At 51.8% G+C, this 22,776-nt stretch overlaps 1 protein-coding gene across 2 annotated transcripts in view; it reads left to right on the forward strand.

Moving 5' to 3' along the window:
* Window positions 1-22,776, forward strand: part of LOC116955344 (carnitine O-acetyltransferase-like) — a 53,747-nt gene that overhangs the window by 22,439 nt on the left and 8,532 nt on the right. For both annotated transcript variants that reach the window (XM_076053040.1, XM_076053041.1), the window contains exons 3-14: window positions 3,983-4,117; window positions 4,325-4,443; window positions 5,189-5,242; window positions 5,767-5,938; window positions 8,252-8,426; window positions 11,530-11,714; window positions 16,075-16,175; window positions 16,832-16,957; window positions 18,158-18,280; window positions 18,903-19,038; window positions 19,887-19,949; window positions 22,330-22,467. In XM_076053040.1, the coding sequence (XP_075909155.1) occupies window positions 3,983-4,117; window positions 4,325-4,443; window positions 5,189-5,242; window positions 5,767-5,938; window positions 8,252-8,426; window positions 11,530-11,714; window positions 16,075-16,175; window positions 16,832-16,957; window positions 18,158-18,280; window positions 18,903-19,038; window positions 19,887-19,949; window positions 22,330-22,467 (1,527 nt within the window). The remainder of the gene's footprint in view (window positions 1-3,982; window positions 4,118-4,324; window positions 4,444-5,188; window positions 5,243-5,766; window positions 5,939-8,251; window positions 8,427-11,529; window positions 11,715-16,074; window positions 16,176-16,831; window positions 16,958-18,157; window positions 18,281-18,902; window positions 19,039-19,886; window positions 19,950-22,329; window positions 22,468-22,776) is intronic.

The raw sequence follows: 22,776 nt of genomic DNA on the forward strand, positions 1-22,776 counted from the left end.
GACTCAACACTACCCATAGACTCAACACTGCCCATAGACGCAACACTACCCATAGACTCAACACTGCCCATAGACTCAACACTACCCATAGACTCAACGCAGCCCATAGACTCAACACTGCCCATAGACTCAACACTACCCATAGACTCAACACTGCCCATAGACTCAACACTGCCCATAGACTCAACACTGCCCATAGACTCAACACTGCCCATAGACTCAACACTGCCCATAGACTCAACACTGCCCATAGACTCAACACTACCCATAGACTCAACACTACCCATAGACTCAACACTGCCCATAGACTCAACACTACCCATAGACTCAACACTGCCCATAGACTCAACACTACCCATAGACTCAACACTACCCATAGACTCAACACTGCACCATAGTCTCAACACTACCCATAGACTCAACACTGCCCATAGACTCAACACTGCCCATAGACTCAACACTACCCATAGACTCAACACTGCCCATAGACTCAACACTGCCCATAGACTCAACACTACCCATAGACTCAACACTACCCATAGACTCAACACCGCCCATAGACTCGACACTGCACCATAGACTCAACACTACCCATAGACTCAACACTGCCCATAGACTCAACACTACCCATAGACTCAACACTGCCCATAGACTCAACACTGCCCATAGACTCAACACTACCCATAGACTCAACACTACCCATAGACTCAACACTGCCCATAGACTCAACACTGCCCATAGACTCAACACTGCCCATAGACTCAACACTACCCATAGACTCAACACTGCACCATAGTCTCAACACTACCCATAGACTCAACACTGCCCATAGACTCAACACTGCCCATAGACTCAACACTGCCCATAGACTCAACACTGCCCATAGACTCAACACTGCCCATAGACTCGACACTGCCCATAGACTCGACACTGCACCATAGACTCAACACTACCCATAGACTCGACACTGCCCATAGACTCAACACTACCCATAGACTCAACACTGCCCATAGACTCAACACTGCACCATAGACTCAACACTACCCATAGACTCAACACTGCCCATAGACTCAACACTGTCCATAGACTCAACACTGCCCATAGACTCAACACTACCCATAGACTCAACACTGCCCATAGACTCAACACTGCCCATAGACTCAACACTACCCATAGACTCAACACTACCCATAGACTCAACACCGCCCATAGACTCGACACTGCACCATAGACTCAACACTACCCATAGACTCAACACTGCCCATAGACTCAACACTACCCATAGACTCAACACTGCCCATAGACTCAACACTGCCCATAGACTCAACACTACCCATAGACTCAACACTACCCATAGACTCAACACTGCCCATAGACTCAACACTGCCCATAGACTCAACACTGCCCATAGACTCAACACTACCCATAGACTCAACACTGCACCATAGTCTCAACACTACCCATAGACTCAACACTGCCCATAGACTCAACACTGCCCATAGACTCAACACTGCCCATAGACTCAACACTGCCCATAGACTCAACACTGCCCATAGACTCGACACTGCCCATAGACTCGACACTGCACCATAGACTCAACACTACCCATAGACTCGACACTGCCCATAGACTCAACACTACCCATAGACTCAACACTGCCCATAGACTCAACACTGCACCATAGACTCAACACTACCCATAGACTCAACACTGCCCATAGACTCAACACTGTCCATAGACTCAACACTGCCCATAGACTCAATACTGCACCATAGACTCAACACTACCCATAGACTCAACACTGCCCATAGACTCAACACTGCCCATAGACTCAACACTGCCCATAGACTCAACACTGCCCATAGACTCAACACTGCCCATAGACTCAATACTGCCCCATAGACTCAATACTGCATCATAGACTCAACATTGCCCATAGACTCAACACTACCCATAGACTCAACACTGCCCATAGACTCAACATTGCCCATAGACTCAACACTGCCCATAGACTCAACACTGCCCATAGACTCAGCACTACCCATAGACTCAACACTACCCATAGACTCAACACTGCACCATAGACTCAACACTACCCATAGACTCAACACTGCCCATAGACTCAACACTCCCCATTGACTCAACACTGTCCATAGACTCAACACTGCCCATAGACTCAACACTGCCCATAGACTCAACACTCCCCATAAACTCAACACTGCCCATAGACTCAACACTGCCCATAGACTCAACACTGCCCATAGACTCAACATTGCCCATAGACTCAACACTACCCATAGACTCAACACTGCCCATAGACTCAACATTGCCCATAGACTCAACACTGCCCATAGACTCAACACTGCCCATAGACTCAACACTGCACCATAGACTCAACACTACCCATAGACTCAACACTGCCCCATAGACTCAATACTGCATCATAGACTCAACATTGCCCATAGACTCAACACTGCCCATAGACTCAACACTGCCCATAGACTCAACACTGCCCATAGACTCAACATTGCCCATAGACTCAACATTGCCCATAGACTCAACACTGCCCATAGACTCAACACTGCCCATAGACTCAACACTGCCCATAGACTCAGCACTACCCATAGACTCAACACTACCCATAGACTCAACACTGCCCATAGACTCAACACTCCCCATAGACTCAACACTCCCGATAGACTCAACACTGCCCATAGACTCAGCACTGCCCATAGACTAACACTGCCCATAGACTCAGCACTACCCATAGACTCAACACTACCCATAGACTCAACACTGCCCATAGACTCAACACTGCCCATAGACTCAACACTGCCCATAGACTCAGCACTACCCATAGACTCAACACTACCCATAAACTCAACACTGCCCATAGACTCAACACTCCCCATAGACTCAACACTCCCGATAGACTCAACACTGCCCATAGACTCAACACTGCCCATAGACTCAACACTGCCCATAGACTCAACATTGCCCATAGACTCAACACTACCCATAGACTCAACACTGCCCATAGACTCAACATTGCCCATAGACTCAACACTGCCCATAGACTCAACACTGCCCATAGACTCAACACTGCCCATAGACTCAACACTACCCATAGACTCAACACTACCCATAGACTCAACACTGCACCATAGACTCAACACTGCACTATAGACTCAACACTACCCATAGACTCAACACTACCCATAGACTCAACACTGCACCATAGACTCAACACTGCCCATAGACTCAACACTGCCCATAGACTCAACACTACCCATAGACTAACACTGCCCATAGACTCAACACTGCCCATAGACTCAACACTACCCATAGACTCAACACTGCACCATAGACTCAACACTGCACCATAGACTCAACACTGCCCATAGACTCAACACTGCACCTCCGTTTAGCACGGTTGGCTACGTACGGCGCGAGTAAAGAAGTTCTACATTCACACACAAACGTTATCACTTGAGGACCCGGTTCAATCGCACGCGGTGGCTGAACCTGGGTTGGAACCCAGGCTCTCGGCGGTGCCGGCTCCCCCCTGTCTCTAACCTCCGAGCTGCCCCCCGGTCACTTCCGGGCAATTTGTCTCTATTGTTTGAAGGGCCGTCTTCTGCCAACTTTCTGTACTGCCGCCGACTGCAGGCATCCACTTCGCTGCCCATGGCGTGGTTTACTGGCGTGGTTCATAGTCGTCATCCTACAAAGTTGATATGAGGCGCACTGTGTCACTGTCTGACACACACTCTGACAACAACAACAACCGCCATTCGCCACACTAAGTGGCGGTGACGTCATCACGGCGCTTGTGCCAGGCTAGGTGCACGTTGAGGCCACGTGAAGTGTCGAACGCCCGCTGGCAGGAGGTCACGGGGCAGACCCAGCAGGTGCCGTGCGTTGACTGACTGAGATGACTGGCAGAAAGCTCGCACGCCCTGACAGCCGCCCTGACACCCAGGCCCTGGAGCCGCTGGTGCCTCCTGAGGAGCTGGTGTACACGCACCGCGTCGTCGAGAATTTCGGCAAATCGGGCGGCCTGGGTGAGGTGCTGCAGGCTCGGCTGGAGCGCAAGGCTCAGCGCTCCGACAACTGGGTGAGTCCGCGTCCCCGTGCGTGTCCCCGCATTCCCGTGAGTGTCCCCACGTCCCTGTGCGTGTCCCCACGTCCCCACGTCCCCACGTCCCCCACATCCCCGTGTATCCCCACGCAGTCCTGTGTCCCGTGTTCCGCTCTTGTTCCCCACGTTCCCCCTCCTCGCCCCCCCCCCCCCCCCCTCTCTCCCTCCCATCTCCCCGCACAGCTGCGGGAGTGGTGGATGAAGACGACCTTCCTGGAGAATCGCTGCTCGCTGGCCGTCCACTCCAACCCGGGCGTCGTGCTGCCCAGACAGGACTTCCATGACACGCAGGGCCAGCTCAGGTGCGGCCTCCTTCAGCACTCCCGAGACAAAATCCGTCGCTTTCCCTCCCGGCTTTCAGAACTTTCCGCATTAGAGGCGTGACATTTTTTTCCTTTCTTTCAGTGGGGGCATTTTTTGTTGTTCCGATTTTTGTCCCGAGTCCCGCAACGAGCATCCTTCAGCGGCGCCCGGCCGTGGGTGGCGGTGGCCGACTTGGCGGGCGCCGCCAAGTTGGGCGGGCGACACCACCCATGGGGGACATCGCCAGGTCGCCTCTCATAAAGGGCTACGCAGCTCAGTGGGCTGCACCTGGTTCAAATACAAAACAGTTGAGTCCTTAGTTGTTCATATTCTTAGCTCTTTCGGTAAAGTCACGTTGAAGGGAAACAATAAAATGTGCCGACCGTTTGTGTTATGGTCGAAACGTCGTGAGAATTTTTCTTGTTTTATATATATATTTTATTATTTTATTGTTTCCCTTCAACGTGACTTTACCGAAAGAGCTAAGAATATGAATTACTGCAGTCACGAAAGCTTTAAATCAAAATTTCCTTAGTTGTTGTTAAAACTCCGACCCCCCCCCCCCACCCAGACCCAGAGAGGCCCGCGGGCAGCTGTGGGCGAGAGAGAGGGGGGGGGGGGCGCCCCACCGACCTGGAGATGGAGCGACGGAATCCGTCGATCGCGTTGCGTCGCGAGCGAGACGGCCCCGTGACTCCGGCGTGCGCGTCTCTCCTCCACCCCCCCCCCCACGTCGTTGTGCAGGTTCGCGGCCAAGCTCATCAGCGCGGTGCTGAGATTCAAGGCCCTCGTCGATGGGTGAGTGGACGAGCAAAAACGGAGAGATCCCTTCCCCCCCCCCCTCCCCTCTCTCCTCTTCCTCTCCCGCCTCCCCCGTGTAGCCTTTGACGCTTTCCCGTGCCGACGACGTACCAGTTCTTCTGATATGTCGTCGGGGGGGGTTGGGATCAGAATGTGCCAACCGTTGCCGCTCTGTGCCAGCGTCCCCCCGTGCGGGAGTCTCTCCGTACTCGTCGGGGTCTCCGCTGACCGTCTACACCGCCGCAGTGGTTCCTCGCTAATCTTCAGACCGGGGGGGGTGGGGGCAGTTTCGCCGGTAAGACATCATCGGTGCGAGAAGGGCCGCCGCGTTATTTGAAACCACTGGGAGGCCACCGTGGGGCCTGCCAGCGGGAACCTTGCGGCGAAGAACGCCGCTCTGCGCAACACGACGGGGTTACCGCCCGCCCGCCCGCCCGCCCGCCCGTCGTGTGCGAATCCACGACCCCCTGACTCCCTCGTACGCCCACTCCGCCCCCCCCCCCCCCCCCCACCACCACCAGCGAGACCCTGCAGGGGAACCTGCACCGGGGCCGCCCCCTCTGCATGGACCAGTACCGCCGCATCTTCTCGTCGTGCCGCGTGCCGGGCCCGCGCCACGACACCGTCGTCAACTACGCGCTCCAGCGCGGCGGCAACAAGCCGCAGCACATCACCGTGGCGCACAACTACCAGGCGAGCCCCCCACCCCCAGCCCCCCACGCCCCTGCCCCCCCGGTGTTGCCAGAGAGAGGGAGCAGCTGGGTTCGACTCTCGGTTTGGGTCGTGCACATTTACAGCCGCTTGGGGAACCCGGTTTAACCGCGCACCGCTCAAGTAACACTGCCGGGTAATGCGGTGGTGGTGGTGGTGGTGACGGTGACGGTGGTGTAAAGATTATAACCTGCAAACGAGTTTTAACGATTTGCACGCGAAACTGCAAGCTGAAACTGAAGATTCAACTATTCTTTTTTCTGCCCGGTGAGTTGCCGCACCGAGCCATATTGTTTTTCATGCAAGCGACCTGGCCATCGCAAATGATAGTTCAACCACGTGGGGAAAATTTTCGAGCTAGCGGCGAGGTGCTCCAGACGCGTGCTGTTGATTCTTAACGTGGGAGGGGAAAACACACGGGAGGACCCGGGGAGACCGCCGTCCCCTCGTTGACGACCGCACGTGAACTCGCCTCTCAGCCCTGCAGCGGCGTGACCTTGCTAGAAGGGTGGGGGGCAGTGTGGCGGGAGGGTGGTGGGGGGGGTGGCATAAAACCCAACTCCCTTGCCTCTCTCCTGCTCCTTGAGCACCTTGGCCTCGGGATTTTCGTCCGTGGAATATCTGTACCACCCACCCCTCCCGCCACAGCTCCGCCCCACTTCACCACTCTCGCTCTCGACCGGGCTCTTGTTCAAGTAAATCAATCAAAGGGGGGGGGGCTTACAAAGGGGGGGGGGGGTGGGGTGGGTGGCGCCGCGGTAGGCGAGATGTTGACTACCTCGCTTGGTATGCAGGAGGTCGTAGGTTCAATCCCAACGGTGCCGCCTGCTGTATATTTGGAGCTTGCGTGTCTCTCTGTCTCTCTCTCCGTGGTGGTGGTCACGTTGTTATGTTTCCGAGTCCTCCGTTTTTGTTTTTCCCCTCTGCGTTGAAAATCGAGCGTCTGTATTATTTAGATTCGTTCGCTGCGACGAAGTTCCACACGACGGCGATGACGACGACGATGATGATGATGAGCCACTGCGTTGAGCTATCGATTATGATGCCCAGGTCGCTTGCGAAAGTGCCGTGCAGCTCAGTGGGGCCTTACTTGGTGAAATTTTAAAAAAAGTTTAAAGGGGGGGAGATGGGGAGCGGGGGGGGGTGGTGGGGGGGTGGTTGTGACGTGTTGGCCACCCACACCCTTCGTGTGCAGTGCCGACCTTCATAGGCGCTCCTCGCTTACAGCACTTGCCCCCCCCCAACGGTCTGCGAGCGAGTGAGTGTGGTGTAAGTTGGTGAGCGCGTGGAGTTGGTGTATTCTCTCCCCGTTCTGTTGCTTTCTCCGGTTTCCACCCGTAGCTAAAAGACAAAGAGCAAAGCCATACCGCGCCACTGGTATTGTCCCAGAACGTCCCCAGTGTTGCTCAATGACGCCGCTAATTAAACTCATCTCTCTTCTTGGTTCTTTCGGTAAAGTCACGTAGATGGGAAATAATGAAATAAGAGAAAAATAAAATGAAATTCTCACGACGTTTCGGCCACAACGCAAGCAGCCGTCCTCGGGTGAAGAAACGGAACTGTCGGAAAGACAGCGCTCCAATCATTTGTGGCTGTCTTTCCGACAATTCTGTTTCTTCACCCGAGGACGGCCGCTTGCGTTGTGGCCGAAACTTCGTGAGAATTTTATTTTATTACGTTTTATTATTTCCCTTCTACGTGACTTTACCGAAAGAACCCAAGAAGATGAATCCCTGCAGTCACGAAAGCTTTAAATCGAAACTAATCTACGTTGTATTTTACCAGGTAAGGCTCACTGAGCTATGTACAGCTCTTTTTCTCGTAAGCGACCTGGCCACAAATGATGGCTCAGCGTAGGTGGATTATCATCATCGTCGTGTGGAAGTTTCTAGCAGCAGCCAAATAACTCAAAACTTATGACGTTGACTCTAAATGTAGAGAGGGAAAAACCGGTGGACCCGGAGAGAAATCCACACGACCACGGGGAGAGAGAGAGAGAGAGACACGCAAACTCCAAATATACAGCAGGCGTCAGGGTCTGGGATCGAACCCACAACCTCCTGTATACCAGGCGAGGTAGTTAACATCTCCTAGCCACCGTGGCGCCCCTAATTACTCAAATAGGATCACGCCACAGCAGTTAGCAACATCGCCCCCCCCCCCCCCGCCCCCTAACCCCTCCTGAAATATAACCAAGTGTCTTGTGACTCAGCGGGGGTCTCACCTGGACAAGAAAGTGTCACGACGAACAGTCATAACACAGTCACCCGTGCTTGCGTGCGTGCGTGCGTGCAGTTCTTCCAGCTGGACGTCTACGACAGTCAAGGCGTGGTGCTGACCACCGAACAGCTGTACTGGCAGCTGGAGAAGATCTGGAACCTGTCCATCAAGACCACCAAGGAGCCCATCGGCATCCTCACCGCGGAGCACCGCAACCGCTGGGGCACCGGCCACGACATTCTCATTCGAGGTACCAGCCGGGGCGGCGGCGGTGGGTGGGGGGGGGGGGGGGGGGGGGGCAGCTGACGGGGAGACAAAGGCGGCCGGGCGTGGTGCTGCTGGTCACCCCACCCCTTCGTGTGCCGTGCCGGCCTTCGTAGGCGCCGCCACTCGCTGGCAGCACTTGCCCCTGCGGTCTGGTTCAGGCTACACGGGGGATCTTTGTTTTTGTGCGCGTGCGCTTGCCCCGCGACGCTTCGCCGCCCACCTGCCCCCCCCCCGCATCGCTCCCCCCTTCCCCCCCCACCCATGCTGCCCCCCGCCCCGAGCGAAGTCTTTCGGTCGTCCACCGTCTGTCCCACGTGTACGTGCGTAGGTACGTGTGTTTGTCTTTGTGTGTACGTGCGTAGGTGCGTGTGTTTGTCTTTGTGTGTACGTGCATAGGTGCGTGTGTTTGTCTTTGTGTGTGCGTGCGTAGGTGCGTGTGCTTGTCTTTGTGTGTACGTGCATAGGTACGTGTGTTTGTCTTGGTGTGTACGTGCGTGCGTAGGTGCGTGTGTTTGTCTTTGTGTGTGCGTGCGTAGGTACGTGTGTTTGTCTTTGTGTGTGCGTGCGTAGGTGCGTGTGTTTGTCTTTGTGTGTGCGTGCGTAGGTAGGTACGTGTGTTTGTCTTTGTGTGTACGTGCGTAGGTGCGTGTGTTTGTCTTTGTGTGTGTGTGCGTAGGTGCGTGTGTTTGTCTTTGCGTGTACGTGCGTAGGTACGTGTGTTTGTCTTTGTGTGTGTGTGCGTAGGTACGTGTGTTTGTCTTTGTGTGTGTGTGCGTAGGTACGTGTGTTTGTCTTTGTGTGTGTGTGCGTGCGTAGGTACGTGTGTTTGTCTTTGCGTGTGCGTGCGTAGGTGCGTGTGTTTGTCTTTGTGTGTGCGTGCGTAGGTACGTGTGTTTGTCTTTGCGTGTACGTACGTGCGTAGGTGCGTGTGTTTGTCTTTGCGTGTGCGTGCGTAGGTACGTGTGTTTGTCTTTGCATGTGCGTGCGTAGGTACGTGTGTTTGTCTTTGCGTGTGCGTGCGTAGGTGCGTGTGTTTGTCTTTGTGTGTGCGTGCGTAGGTGCGTGTGTTTGTCTTTGCGTGTGCGTGCGTAGGTACGTGTGTTTGTCTTTGTGTGTAGGTGCGTGTGTTTGTCTTGGTGTGTACGTGCGTGCGTAGGTGCGTGTGTTTGTCTTTGTGTGTGCGTGCGTAGGTACGTGTGTTTGTCTTTGTGTGTGCGTGCGTAGGTGCGTGTGTTTGTCTTTGTGTGTGCGTGCGTAGGTGCGTGTGTTTGTCTTTGCGTGTGCGTGCGTAGGTACGTGTGTTTGTCTTTGTGTGTAGGTGCGTGTGTTTGTCTTTGTGTGTACGTGCGTAGGTGCGTGTGTTTGTCTTTGTGCGTAGGTGCGTGTGTTTGTCTTTGTGTGTACGTGCGTAGGTGCGTGTGTTTGTCTTTGTGTGTAGGTGCGTGTGTTTGTCTTTGCGTGTACGTGCGTGCGTAGGTACGTGTGTTTGTCTTTGCGTGTGCGTGCGTAGGTACGTGTGTTTGTCTTTGCGTGTACGTGCGTAGGTACGTGTGTTTGTCTTTGCGTGTACGTGCGTAGGTGCGTGTGTTTGTCTTTGCGTGTACGTGCGTGCGTAGGTACGTATGTTTGTCTTTGTGTGTACGTGCGTAGGTGCGTGTGTTTGTCTTTGTGTGTACGTGCGTAGGTGCGTGTGTTTGTCTTTGTGTGTGTGTGCGTGCGTAGGTACGTGTGTTTGTCTTTGCGTGTACGTGCGTGCGTAGGTACGTGCGTTTGTCTTTGCGTGTACGTGCGTAGGTACGTGTGTTTGTCTTTGTGTGTGTGTGCGTAGGTACGTGTGTTTGTCTTTGTGTGTGTGTGCGTGCGTAGGTACGTGTGTTTGTCTTTGCGTGTGCGTGCGTAGGTACGTGTGTTTGTCTTTGTGTGTGCGTGCGTAGGTACGTGTGTTTTGTCTTTGTGTGTACGTGCGTAGGTGCGTGTGTTTGTCTTTGCGTGTACGTGCGTAGGTACGTGTGTTTGTCTTTGTGTGTACGTGCGTAGGTGCGTGTGTTTGTCTTTGTGTGTGTGTGCGTAGGTACGTGTGTTTGTCTTTGTGTGTACGTGCGTAGGTACGTGTGTTTGTCTTTGCGTGTACGTGCGTAGGTACGTGTGTTTGTCTTTGTGTGTACGTGCGTAGGTACGTGTGTTTGTCTTTGTGTGTGTGTGCGTAGGTACGTGTGTTTGTCTTTGTGTGTACGTGCGTAGGTACATGTGTTTGTCTTTGTGTGTGCGTGCGTAGGTACGTGTGTTTGTCTTTGTGTGTGTGTGCGTGCGTAGGTACGTGTGTTTGTCTTTGCGTGTAGGTGCGTGTGTTTGTCTTTGTGTGTACGTGCGTAGGTACGTGTGTTTGTCTTTGCGTGTACGTGCCATGCGTGGGGAGCGGTCGCGTAGTGGTTCGCGCCACGCTGCGCTATGAACCCGCCGGCGCTGGTTCGATTCCCGCTCACGGCCAACGTCGGTGACGGTTATCTGAACCGGTGCTGGGTCTCCCCTAGGTCGACTGGGCCTCCAAATGACTTACCCGCTACTGCTGTGTGCAAACATCGCCGCTGGGGAGACAAAGGCGGGCCGGACGTGGATGCTGACCACCCACCCCCCTCGTGTGCCGTGCCGGTCCTCATAGCTGCTCGCCAGCAGCACTTGCCCCCCGCGTGTGACACGTGCGCTCTGCCCTGCGTGTGACACGTGCCCTCTGCCCTGCGTGTGACACGTGCGCTCTGCCCTGCGTGTGACACGTGCGCTTGCCCCGTGCGTGTGACACGTGCCCTCTGCCCTGCGTGTGACACGTGCGCTTGCCCCATGCGTGTGACACGTGCGCTTGCCCCGTGCATGTGACACATGCACTTGCCCCATGCGTGTGACACGTGCGCTTGCCCCATGCGTGTGACACGTGCGCTTGCCCCCCGCGTGTGACACGTGCCCTCTGCCCTGCGTGTGACACGTGCACTTGCCCCATGCGTGTGACACGTGCCCTCTGCCCTGCGTGTGACACGTGCACTTGCCCCCGTGCGTGTGACACGTGCCCTCTGCCCTGCGTGTGCGCGTCGCAGACAAGCTGAACCGCGAATCGACGCGCGTCATCCAGCAGAGCATCTTCGCCGTGTGCCTGGACGCGCCGATGCCGCCCACCACGGGCGAGGAGGACATGCAGCTGAGCCGCATGTCGGCGGAGATCCTGCACGGGGGCGGCAGCCACGCCAACTCGGGCAACCGCTGGTTCGACAAGACGCTGCAGGTGCGTGCGTGCGTGCGTGCGAAGCATGTCTGTCGGCATCGTCTTCTGTCGCACGGGCTGCTGATGTGGGTGCCGAGCAGTGGCTGCGTTTCTGACAGAGTCACTACTTCAGCACACCGGTGCGTGGCGGAGAGTTAAGCCGCGACATTTACAATAAGCGCGCTGTGACGTTTCGCGGGTGTGATTACGACCGGCTTCGCCAGAACGATGGCGATGACGGCCATCACTTGGTGGTTTGAGGAGAACGTGACGACGACGACGATGGAGAGATGAGGGCTGTGACGACCGGGCCTCACCTGTGTCCGTGCGAGATAATGACGGCGATCTTCATCTTCGTGTCATGAGGCTGCTGATGTTGACGCAGAGCCAGCAACTTACAATGTCACATTCAGGTGGTCAAGCCAGCGGACAACCGCATCGGGAGCCGGCGGAGATGTTTTATCATCATCATCATCATCATCGCTGTGATGTCGCCTTCTTCGTGTTTGTGGCTAGGGGCATTGCACCATTACATGTTGCACTACGGTCTCTGTTATGGATGACCAGTCGCACGACACTACTACTGCTGGAAAATCTAGATAGATACTACTGCTGGAAAATCTAGATAGATACTACTGCTGGAAAATCTAGATAGATACTACTGCTGGAAAATCTAGATAGATACTACTGCTGGAAAATCTAGATAGATACTACTGCTGGAAAATCTATATAGATACTACTGCTAGAAAATCTAGATAGATGCTACTGCTGGAAAATCTATATAGATACTACTGCTGGAAAATCTAGATAGATACTACTGCTGGAAAATCTAGATAGATACTACTGCTGGAAAATCTAGATAGATACTACTGCTGGAAAATCTAGATAGATACTACTGCTGGAAAATCTAGATAGATACTACTGCTGGAAAATCTAAATAGATACTACTGCTGGAAAATCTAGATAGATACTACTGCTGGAAAATCTAGGTAGATACTACTGCTGGAAAATCTAAATAGATACTACTGCTGGAAAATCTAGATAGATACTACTGCTGGAAAATCTAGATAGATACTACTGCTGGAAAATCTATATAGATACTACTGCTGGAAAATCTAGATAGATACTACTGCTGGAAAATAAATAGATACTACTGCTGTAAAATCTAGATAGATACTACTGCTGGAAAATAAATAGATACTACTGCTGTAAAATCTAGATAGATACTACTGCTGGAAAATAAATAGATACTACTGCTGTAAAATCTAGATAGATACTACTGCTGTAAAATCTAAATAGATACTACTGCTGTAAAATCTAGATAGATACTACTGCTGGAAAATAAATAGATACTACTGCTGTAAAATCTAGATAGATACTACTGCTGGAAAATCTAAATAGATACTACTGCTGGAAAATCTAGATAGATACTACTGCTGGAAAATCTAAATAGATACTACTGCTGGAAAATATAGATAGATACTACTGCTGGAAAATCTAAATAGATACTACTGCTGGAAAATCTAGATAGATACTACTGCTGGAAAATCTAGATAGATACTACTGCTGGAAAATCTAGATAGATGCTACTGCTGGAAAATCTAGATAGATACTACTGCTGGAAAATCTAAATAGATGCTACTGCTGGAAAATCTAGATAGATGCTACTGCTGGAAAATCTAGATAGATACTACTGCTGGAAAATCTAGATAGATACTACTGCTGGAAAATCTAGATAGATACTACTGCTGGAAAATCTATATAGATACTACTGCTGGAAAATCTAGATAGATACTACTGCTGGAAAATCTACATAGATACTACTGCTGGAAAATCTAAATAGATGCTACTGCTGGAAAATATAGATAGATGCTACTGCTGGAAAATCTAGATAGATACTACTGCTGGAAAATGTAGATAGATACTAGTGCTGGAAAATCTAGATAGATACTACTGCTGGAAAATCTATATAGATACTACTGCTGGAAAATCTAGATAGATACTACTGCTGGAAAATCTACATAGATACTACTGCTGGAAAATCTAAATAGATGCTACTGCTGGAAAATATAGATAGATGCTACTGCTGGAAAATCTAGATAGATACTACTGCTGGAAAATCTAGATAGATACTACTGCTGGAAAATCTAGATAGATACTACTGCTGGAAAATCTAAATAGATGCTACTGCTGGAAAATATAGATAGATGCTACTGCTGGAAAATCTAGATGGATACTACTGCTGGAAAGTCTAGATAGATACTACTGCTGGAAAATCTAGATAGATACTACTGCTGGAAAATCTAGATAGACACTACGGCTGGAAAATCTAAATAGATACTACTGCTGGAAAATCTAGATAGATACTACTGCTGGAAAATCTAAATAGATACTACTGCTGGAAAATCTAGATAGATACTACTGCTGGAAAATCTAGATAGATACTACTGCTGGAAAATCTAGATAGATACTACTGCTGGAAAATCTAAATATATACTACTGCTGGAAAATCTAGATAGATACTACTGCTGGAAAATCTATATAGATTCTACTGCTGGAAAATCTAGATAGATACTACTGCTGGAAAATCTACATAGATACTACTGCTGGAAAATCTAAATAGATGCTACTGCTGGAAAATATAGATAGATGCTACTGCTGGAAAATCTAGATAGATACTACTGCTGGAAAATGTAGATAGATACTACTGCTGGAAAATCTAGATAGATACTACTGCTGGAAAATCTATATAGATACTACTGCTGGAAAATCTAGATAGATACTACTGCTGGAAAATCTACATAGATACTACTGCTGGAAAATCTAAATAGATGCTACTGCTGGAAAATATAGATAGATGCTACTGCTGGAAAATCTAGATAGATACTACTGCTGGAAAATCTAGATAGATACTACTGCTGGAAAATCTAGATAGATACTACTGCTGGAAAATCTAGATAGATGCTACTGCTGGAAAATATAGATAGATGCTACTGCTGGAAAATCTAGATGGATACTACTGCTGGAAAGTCTAGATAGATACTACTGCTGGAAAATCTAGATAGATACTACTGCTGGAAAATCTAGATAGACACTACGGCTGGAAAATCTAAATAGATACTACTGCTGGAAAATCTAGATAGATACTACTGCTGGAAAATCTAAATAGATACTACTGCTGGAAAATCTAGATAGATACTACTGCTGGAAAATCTAGATAGATACTACTGCTGGAAAATCTAGATAGATACTACTGCTGGAAAATCTAAATCGATACTACTGCTGGAAAATCTAGATAGATACTACTGCTGGAAAATCTAGATAGATACTACTGCTGGAAAATCTAGATAGATACTACTGCTGGAAAATCTAGATAGATACTACTGCTGGACAATCTAGATAGATACTACTGCTGGAAAATCTAGATAGATACTACTGCTGGAAAATCTAGATAGACACTACTGCTGGAAAATCTAAATAGATACTACTGCTGGAAAATCTAGATAGATACTACTGCTGGAAAATCTAGATAGATACTACTGCTGGAAAATCTAGATAGATACTACTGGAAAGTTTCAAATTTTCCATTTCTGCATCCGGTATCATCCGCGGCTGCTGCTGCTGCTGCCGTGGTTTGTGCGGTTGCGGTTTTAGGGTGGACCATGAGCTTCGTGAAAGATCAAACACAGGACGTTTGTGTGTCTGTAGTTTGGCACAGCAGGTGGCACAGGTGGTGCACCCTGCCAGCCATCTCAGTCGGTCAACCCATATCACCTGGGTCTGTCCCGTGACCTCCTGCCGGCGAGCATTCGACACTTCACGTGGCCTCGGGAGTGCGCCTGGCCTGGCACAAGCGGCGTGGTGAAGTCACCGCCACTTAATGGCGAATGGCTGGCTGTTCTTGTTGTTGAGTGTGTGCGTGTGTTGAGCGGTAGTCCAGCGGTAAGCGCGCCGCGCTACGAACCCTGCAACCCGAGTTCGATTCCTGCTCACTGCCAACATCAGTGACGATTATCTGAACCGGTCCTGGGCCTCCCCTAGGTCGACTCAGCCTCACACGAGTACCGGCTGCGGTGTGTAGTAAACATCGCCACTGGGGAGACAAAGGCGGCCGGGCGTGGTGCTGGCGACCCACCCACTCGTGATGCGTTGCCGGCCATCATAGCTGCTCGCCAACAGCACGTGCCCCGACAGTCTGCTAAGGGCTACACGGGGGATCTTTGTTTTGCCACGTGTTGAGATGGTATCGCGATCGACCCGGCGCACCTGCCCATGAACTCATTGCTCCATCGCCGTCTCTGTGTGTGTGTGTCTGGCCTGCGACGTGCTGCCCCGTCGCCGCACCCCCCCATGCTGTGCCACCCCCCCCCCCCCCCCCCAGTTTGTGGTGGGCGAGGACGGCACATGCGGGCTGCTGTATGAGCGCGCCGTGGCCGAGGGCGTGCCCATCATGCGCATTGCCGACTACGCAGTGGCCGACTGGTGAGTAAGCACGATGGGCTAGGACGATGGGGCGCTGCGATGGGGCCTATGGCAGGGCGTGTTTGATCGGCGTGCGTTTACTTCCTGACGCGACGGCGCGGTTCGGAAATGCGCGTATACCAGGCGAGGTAGTCAACATCTCCTAGCAACCGTGATGATGATGATGATGAGCGAGAGAGACACGCAAACTCCAAATATTGAGCAGCAGGTGTCAGGGTCAGGATCGAACCCACGACCTCCTGTATACCAGGCGAGGTAGTCAACATCTCCTAGCAACCGTGATGATGATGATGAGAGAGAGACACGCAAACTCCAAATATACAGCAGCAGGCGTCAGGGTCAGGATGGAACCCACGACCTCCTGTACACCAGGCAAGAGAGTTAACATTTCGCCACTGCTGCGTCCCAACGAGCACACCGGTGCCTCCTGCCCCCTCCCGACTCCTCCTCCCCACCTCCAATGGGCAGGGGGGAGGTGCCTGCCCTTTGGAGTCACGATCGAAACCACGACCTCCTGTATAGCAGGTGAGGTAGTTACCATCTCCTAGCCACGGTGGTTCCCCCGCCTCCCGGCCTGGCCGCCAAGCCCTGACCACCGCGTCGCTGAGGAGTTCCGCCCCCCCTCCCCCCCCCCCCCGCCCACCTTTCGTTCGCAGCCAGCAGCAGCAGTGGGAGGAGCCGCAGTCGAGCGCGACGAGCCTGGAGACGCCGCGGAAGCTCTACTTCAACATCAGCTCGGACGTGAAGGACCTCATCGAGTCGGCCAAGGTCCACCTGGACATGTGAGCGAGCCCCAGTCACCGCCGTCGACCTCATTGGTCGCGGACATCGTCGTCGTCATCGTAGCAGCAGCAGCAGCACCGTCGGCTTTGTCGTCCGTGGCCAGCTGAACGCGGTGGCTATGAGATGTTGACTACATCGCCTGGTATACAGGACGTCGTGGTTTCGATGCGGACCCTGACGCCTGCTGCTGCTGTGTATTTGGAAGTGGATTCTTTTTCTCTGGGTCCTCCTCCTCCGAGGGGCCCCACGTGCTTACGTCAAATACAATCCGTCAATGGATTTATTTTTCCTCGGGTGCTTGCGTCTTTTTCCCGTCCGCATTTAGAATCAGCGTCACGCGTTCAGAGTATTTGGCTGCTATGAATTTCCACGTGATAAGCCGGCCACCTCTTTGAGCTGTCGTCTGCGACCAGGTCCGTTTCTGAAAAAGAGCTATATAGCTCAGTGGACCCTTTCCTAGTAAAATAGTTTGGTTTAATAATCTTCTGCACCATCAGCAGCAAGAGCATCTTGATAATTATCAGCAGCAGCAACAGCAGCCAGCAGGAGCAACGTTTGGGACAGCAGTACCATCATCATGGTCATCACAATCATCAGAAACATCAGCAGCAGCATCGTCATAATCATCACCAGCAGCAGGGACCAATTTATCAGCGACGTCCGCATCACAGTCATCGTCACCGTGGGTATCATCATCAGCAGCAGCATCATTACTCCCTGCAGAATTATTGTGGTCATCATCATCGTCATTGTCGTCATTGTCATCTTCATTGTCATCGTCATCATCCTCTTCATTATCAACGTCATTGTCGTCGTCGTCATTGTTATAATCATTGTCATCGTCATCATCGTCATTTTTCGATTTAAAGCTTTCGTGACTGCAAGGATTCATCTTCTTTGGTGCTTTCGGTAAAGTCACGTAGAATGAGAATAAAATAATAAAAATAAAACAATAAAATTCTCACGACGTTTCGGCCACAACACAAGTGGCCTTCTTCAGGTGAAAGGAACAAACCTGTCGGGACGAAAGAACCAAAGAAGATCATCGTCATTGTCGTCATCATTGTCGTCATCATTGTCGTCGTCATCATTGTCGTCGTCGTCATCGTCATTGTCATTGTCATCGTCATCATCGTCGTCGTCATCCCACAGTGCCGTGCGGTGGCGAGGATTAATGCCTTCCGGGCGGACCCCTACAGCCAGGTGGGCGACCTGGACATCCGCTGCCTGATCTACAGGAGGTTCGGCAAGGACTTCCTCAAGCAGCAGGGCCTCAGCCCGGACGCGTTCATCCAGATGGCGCTGCAGCTCGCATACTACAGGTGACCTGTAGTGTGTATGTGGGGGTCACGGGGTGAGTGGGTGAATGAGTGATTATGTAAATCGGTGCGGGTAGGTCGGTGACCGAATGAGTGACGGAGAAGAGGGTGGGTGGGATGAGCGAATGAGTGGCCCAGCGAGTGATTCGGTGATTGGGTGGGTGAGTCCGTCAATGGGTGGATGGTGAAGCGAGTGAGTCGGGGAGTGACTCTGAGCGAGCGGGTAGATGAACTGAGTAAGTGAGTGCGTGAATGAGTGATTGTGTAGGTGGTGGACTGAGTGGGTGAGTGAGTTTCTGGGTGAGCGAGTGGGCGAGCGAGCGGGCAAGTGGGCGTACGAGTGAGCGGCTGAGTGGGTGGGCGAGTGGGCAAGTGAGTGAGTGGGCGAGCGAGTGGGCGAACGAGTGGGTGGGCGTGCGAGTGAGCAGGCGTGCGAGTGAGCGGGCGTGCGAGTGAGCGGACAAGTGAGTGTGGGCGAGCGGACAAGTGAGTGTGGGCGAGCGGGCGAGTGAGTGTGGGCGAGCGGGCGAGTGGGCGAGCGGGCGAGTGAGTGAGCGGGCGAGTGAGTGAGTGGGTGGGTGGGTGGGCAGGGAGGTGAGCAAGCGGCTCTGGTGGCTGTGCGCAGGCTGCACGGTGGAGTGTGCTCCACCAGCGAGAGCGCCACCACGCGGATGTTCCACTTGGGCCGCACCGACATCATCCGCTCCACCTCCTCACACTCGCTGCGCTTCGTGCAGGCCTTCGACAACCCAGACACTCCGGTACATGTTGTTGTGGTTGTGTGTGTGTGCTGGTGATGCTGTTTGTGTGTGTGCTGGTGTGATGTCGTGATCGTGTGCTGGTGACGCTGTGTGTCTGTGTGTGTGCTGGTGACGCTGTGTGTCTGTGTGTGTGCTGGTGACGTGTGTGTGTGTGTGTGCTGGTGTGATGTCGTGATCGTGTGCTGGTGACGCTGTGTGTATGTGTGCTGTTGATGCTGTATATGTGTGCTGGTGACACTGTGTGTGTGTGCTGATGATGATGCTGTGTGTGTGTGTGTGCTGATGATGATGATGATGCTGTGTGTGTGTGCTGGTGACGCTGTGTGTCTTGTGTGTGTGCTGGTGACGCTGTGTGTGTGTGTGTGCTGGTGACGCTGTGTGTGTGTGCTGGTGACGCTGTGCGTCTGTGTGTGTGCTGGTGATGCTGTGTGTGTGTGTGCTGGTGACGCTGTGTGTGTGTGTGCTGGTGACGCTGTGCGTCTGTGTGTGTGCTGGTGACGCTGTGTGTGTGTGTGCTGGTGACGCTGTGTGTGTATGCTGGTGACGCTGTGTGTGTGCTGGTGACGCTGTGCGTCTGTGTGTGTGCTGGTGACGCTGTGTGTGTGTGTGCTGGTGACGCTGTGTGTGTATGCTGGTGACGCTGTGTGTGTGTGTGTGCTGGTGTGATGTCGTGATCGTGTGCTGGTGACGGTGACAGTGTGATATAGTGATGGTGTGACGGTATGATGTCGTGATTGTGTGACGGTGACGGTGTGATGTCGTGATGGTGTGACGGTCACGGTGTGATGGTGTGATGTCGTGACGGTGTGATGTCGTGACGGTGTGGCTTCTGCATTGCACCATCTCAGGACGCCGAGAAGCTGGCGCTGCTGAGGGCGGCGATCCAGACGCACGTGGAGTCCACGGAGCAGGTGAGGAACCGGCACGGGTTAGGGGTAGCGCCGGTGCAAAAGAAGTTCAACATACACACTTACACACACATACACACTTACACACATACACACTTACACATATACACACTTATACACATACACACATACACACTTACACACATACACACTTACACACATACACACTTACACACATACACACTTACACACATACACACATACACACTTACGCACATACGCACATACACACTTACACACATACACACATACACACTTACACACAGACACACTTACACACACACACACACAGACACACTTACACACATACACACACACTTACACACATACACACACACTTACACACACACATACACACTTACACATATACACACATACACACTTACACACATACACACTTACACACATACACACTTACACACATACACACTTACACACATACACACTTACACACATACACACACACTTACACACTTATACACATACACACACACATACACAGATACACACTTACACACATACACACATACACACTTACACACATACACACTTACACACACACACATACACACTTACATACTTACACACACACATACACACTTACACACATACACACACTTACACACTTACACACACACACATACACACTTACATACTTACACACACACATACACACTTACACACTTACATACACACTTACACACATACACAAAGATCCCCCATATAGCCTTAACAGACTGTAGGGGCAAGTGCTGTTAGCGAGCACCTATGAAGGCCGGAACGGTACACAAGGGGGTGGGTGGCCAGCACCACGCCCGACCGCCTTTGTCTCCCTAGTGGCAATGTTTACACACCGCACCAGGTACTCATTTGAGGCTGAGTCGACCTAGGGGAGGCCCGGGACCGGTTCAGATAATCGTCACTGGTGTTGACCATGAGCAGGAATCGAACCCGGGTCGCTAGGTTCATAGCGCAGCGCGCTAACCGTTACACACATACACACACACATACACACATACACACTTACACACTACCCATCGACTAACACTGCCCATAGACCCAACACTGCCCATCGACTCAACACTGCCCATCGACTCAACACTGCCCATAGACTCAACACTGCCCATAGACTCAACACTGCACCATAGACTCAACACTACCCATATACTCAACACTGCCCATAGACTCAACACTGCCCATGGACTCAACACTGTACCTCCGATTAGCGTGATTGGCTACGTACGTTGTAAAAGAAGTTCAACACAGACACAGTTGAGGGGCGGGGGGAGGGGGGGGTGCCTCCCCATTGGCCCTAAGCACAAATTCGTTTTATGGGTCCGACCACCTTTCAAATTACAAACCCCGCGGTGTCTTTTTGCGCACGATGATGTCAGCAGCATGATGTCGAGGAGATCGATGTCCAGTGTCCAGCTCTGCTGCTGCTGCTGCTGCCAGGACAAGAGGGCTTCAGCAGTTTCACTTTTTTCAGCTTTCATTTATTAGGATTTACCCTGTGAGCCAATTCGGCTCTTGATTTGGGTTCAACTGCAACAAACGGTAAAAATTACAAGATGCACCTAAAATTCATGGTACACAAGTCTAAACATCACCACGTACCTCTTCTTTGGTTCTTTGGGTAAAGTCACGTAGAATGATAATAAAATAATAACACACAATAATATTATTGTGTTATTTTATTTTATCAATTTATTATTTTATTATCATTCTACGTGACTTTACCGAAAGAACCAAAGAAGATGAATCATTGCAGTCACGAAAGCTTTAAATCGAAATTTAATCACCACGTACGTAAACAATGAAATACTGCAGAAAAAAGCACAACCCGGTCCATGCTGCGTACAAAAAGTGCGAAAAATTCCATTTCAGCAGACGGAGAGAGAGAGAGAGAGAGTCGTGTTCATCTTCCTCTGTGGGTGTGCTGTTTTGTCCACAGCTCGGGTGGCACGGCCACAGTCTAACCCTACAGGGTTAGCCACTCCCTCGTGTGCCATGCCGGCCTTCGTAGGTGCTCGCTGACAGAACTTGCCCCAACAGTCCTAAGGCTATACAGGGGGGATCTCTTAGGCTTTTGTGTATGGGGAGCGGTGGTGTAGCAGTGCGCTACGGAGCCGGCGACCCGGGTTCGATTCCCGCTCACGGCCAACACCGGTCACGATTATCTGAACCGGTCATGGGCCTTCCGTAGGTCGACTCAGCCTCAAATGAGTACCCGGTGCGATGTGTAGTAAACATCGCCACTCGGGAGACAAAGTCGGCAGGGCGTGTGCCGTTCCGGCCTTCACAGGTGCTGCTCGCTAACAGCACTTGCCCCTACAGTCTGTTAAGGCTACACGGGGGATCGTTGTCTTTGTGTGCGTGCCAGGCTATGATGGGCCAGGCTATAGACGCCCACCTGCTGGGCCTGAAGCTGCAGGCCATCGAGGACGGCCACAGCGTGCCACAGCTCTACATGGACACCTCCTACGCCATCGCCACGCACTTCCGCCTCTTCACCAAGCAGGTGCGGAGCACATCGGGCACAGGTCACAGGTCACGACCCTTAATTGCAGTTTGTATTCTCTAACACTGCCCATAGACTCAACACTGCCCATAGACTCAACACTGCCCGTAGACTCAACACTGCCCATAGACTCAACACTGCCCATAGACTCAACACTGCCCATAGACTCAACACTGCCCATAGACTCAACACTGCCCATAGACTCAACACTACCCATAGACTCAACACTGCCCATAGACTCAACACTACCCATAGACTCAACACTACCCATAGACTCAACACTGCCCATAGACTCAACACTGCCCGTAG

This window comes from Petromyzon marinus, chromosome 59 (assembly GCF_048934315.1).
Source record: "Petromyzon marinus isolate PM22_M1 ecotype Great Lakes invasive population chromosome 59, UKy_Petmar_22M1.pri1.0, whole genome shotgun sequence".
NCBI classification, from domain to species: domain Eukaryota; kingdom Metazoa; phylum Chordata; class Hyperoartia; order Petromyzontiformes; family Petromyzontidae; genus Petromyzon; species Petromyzon marinus.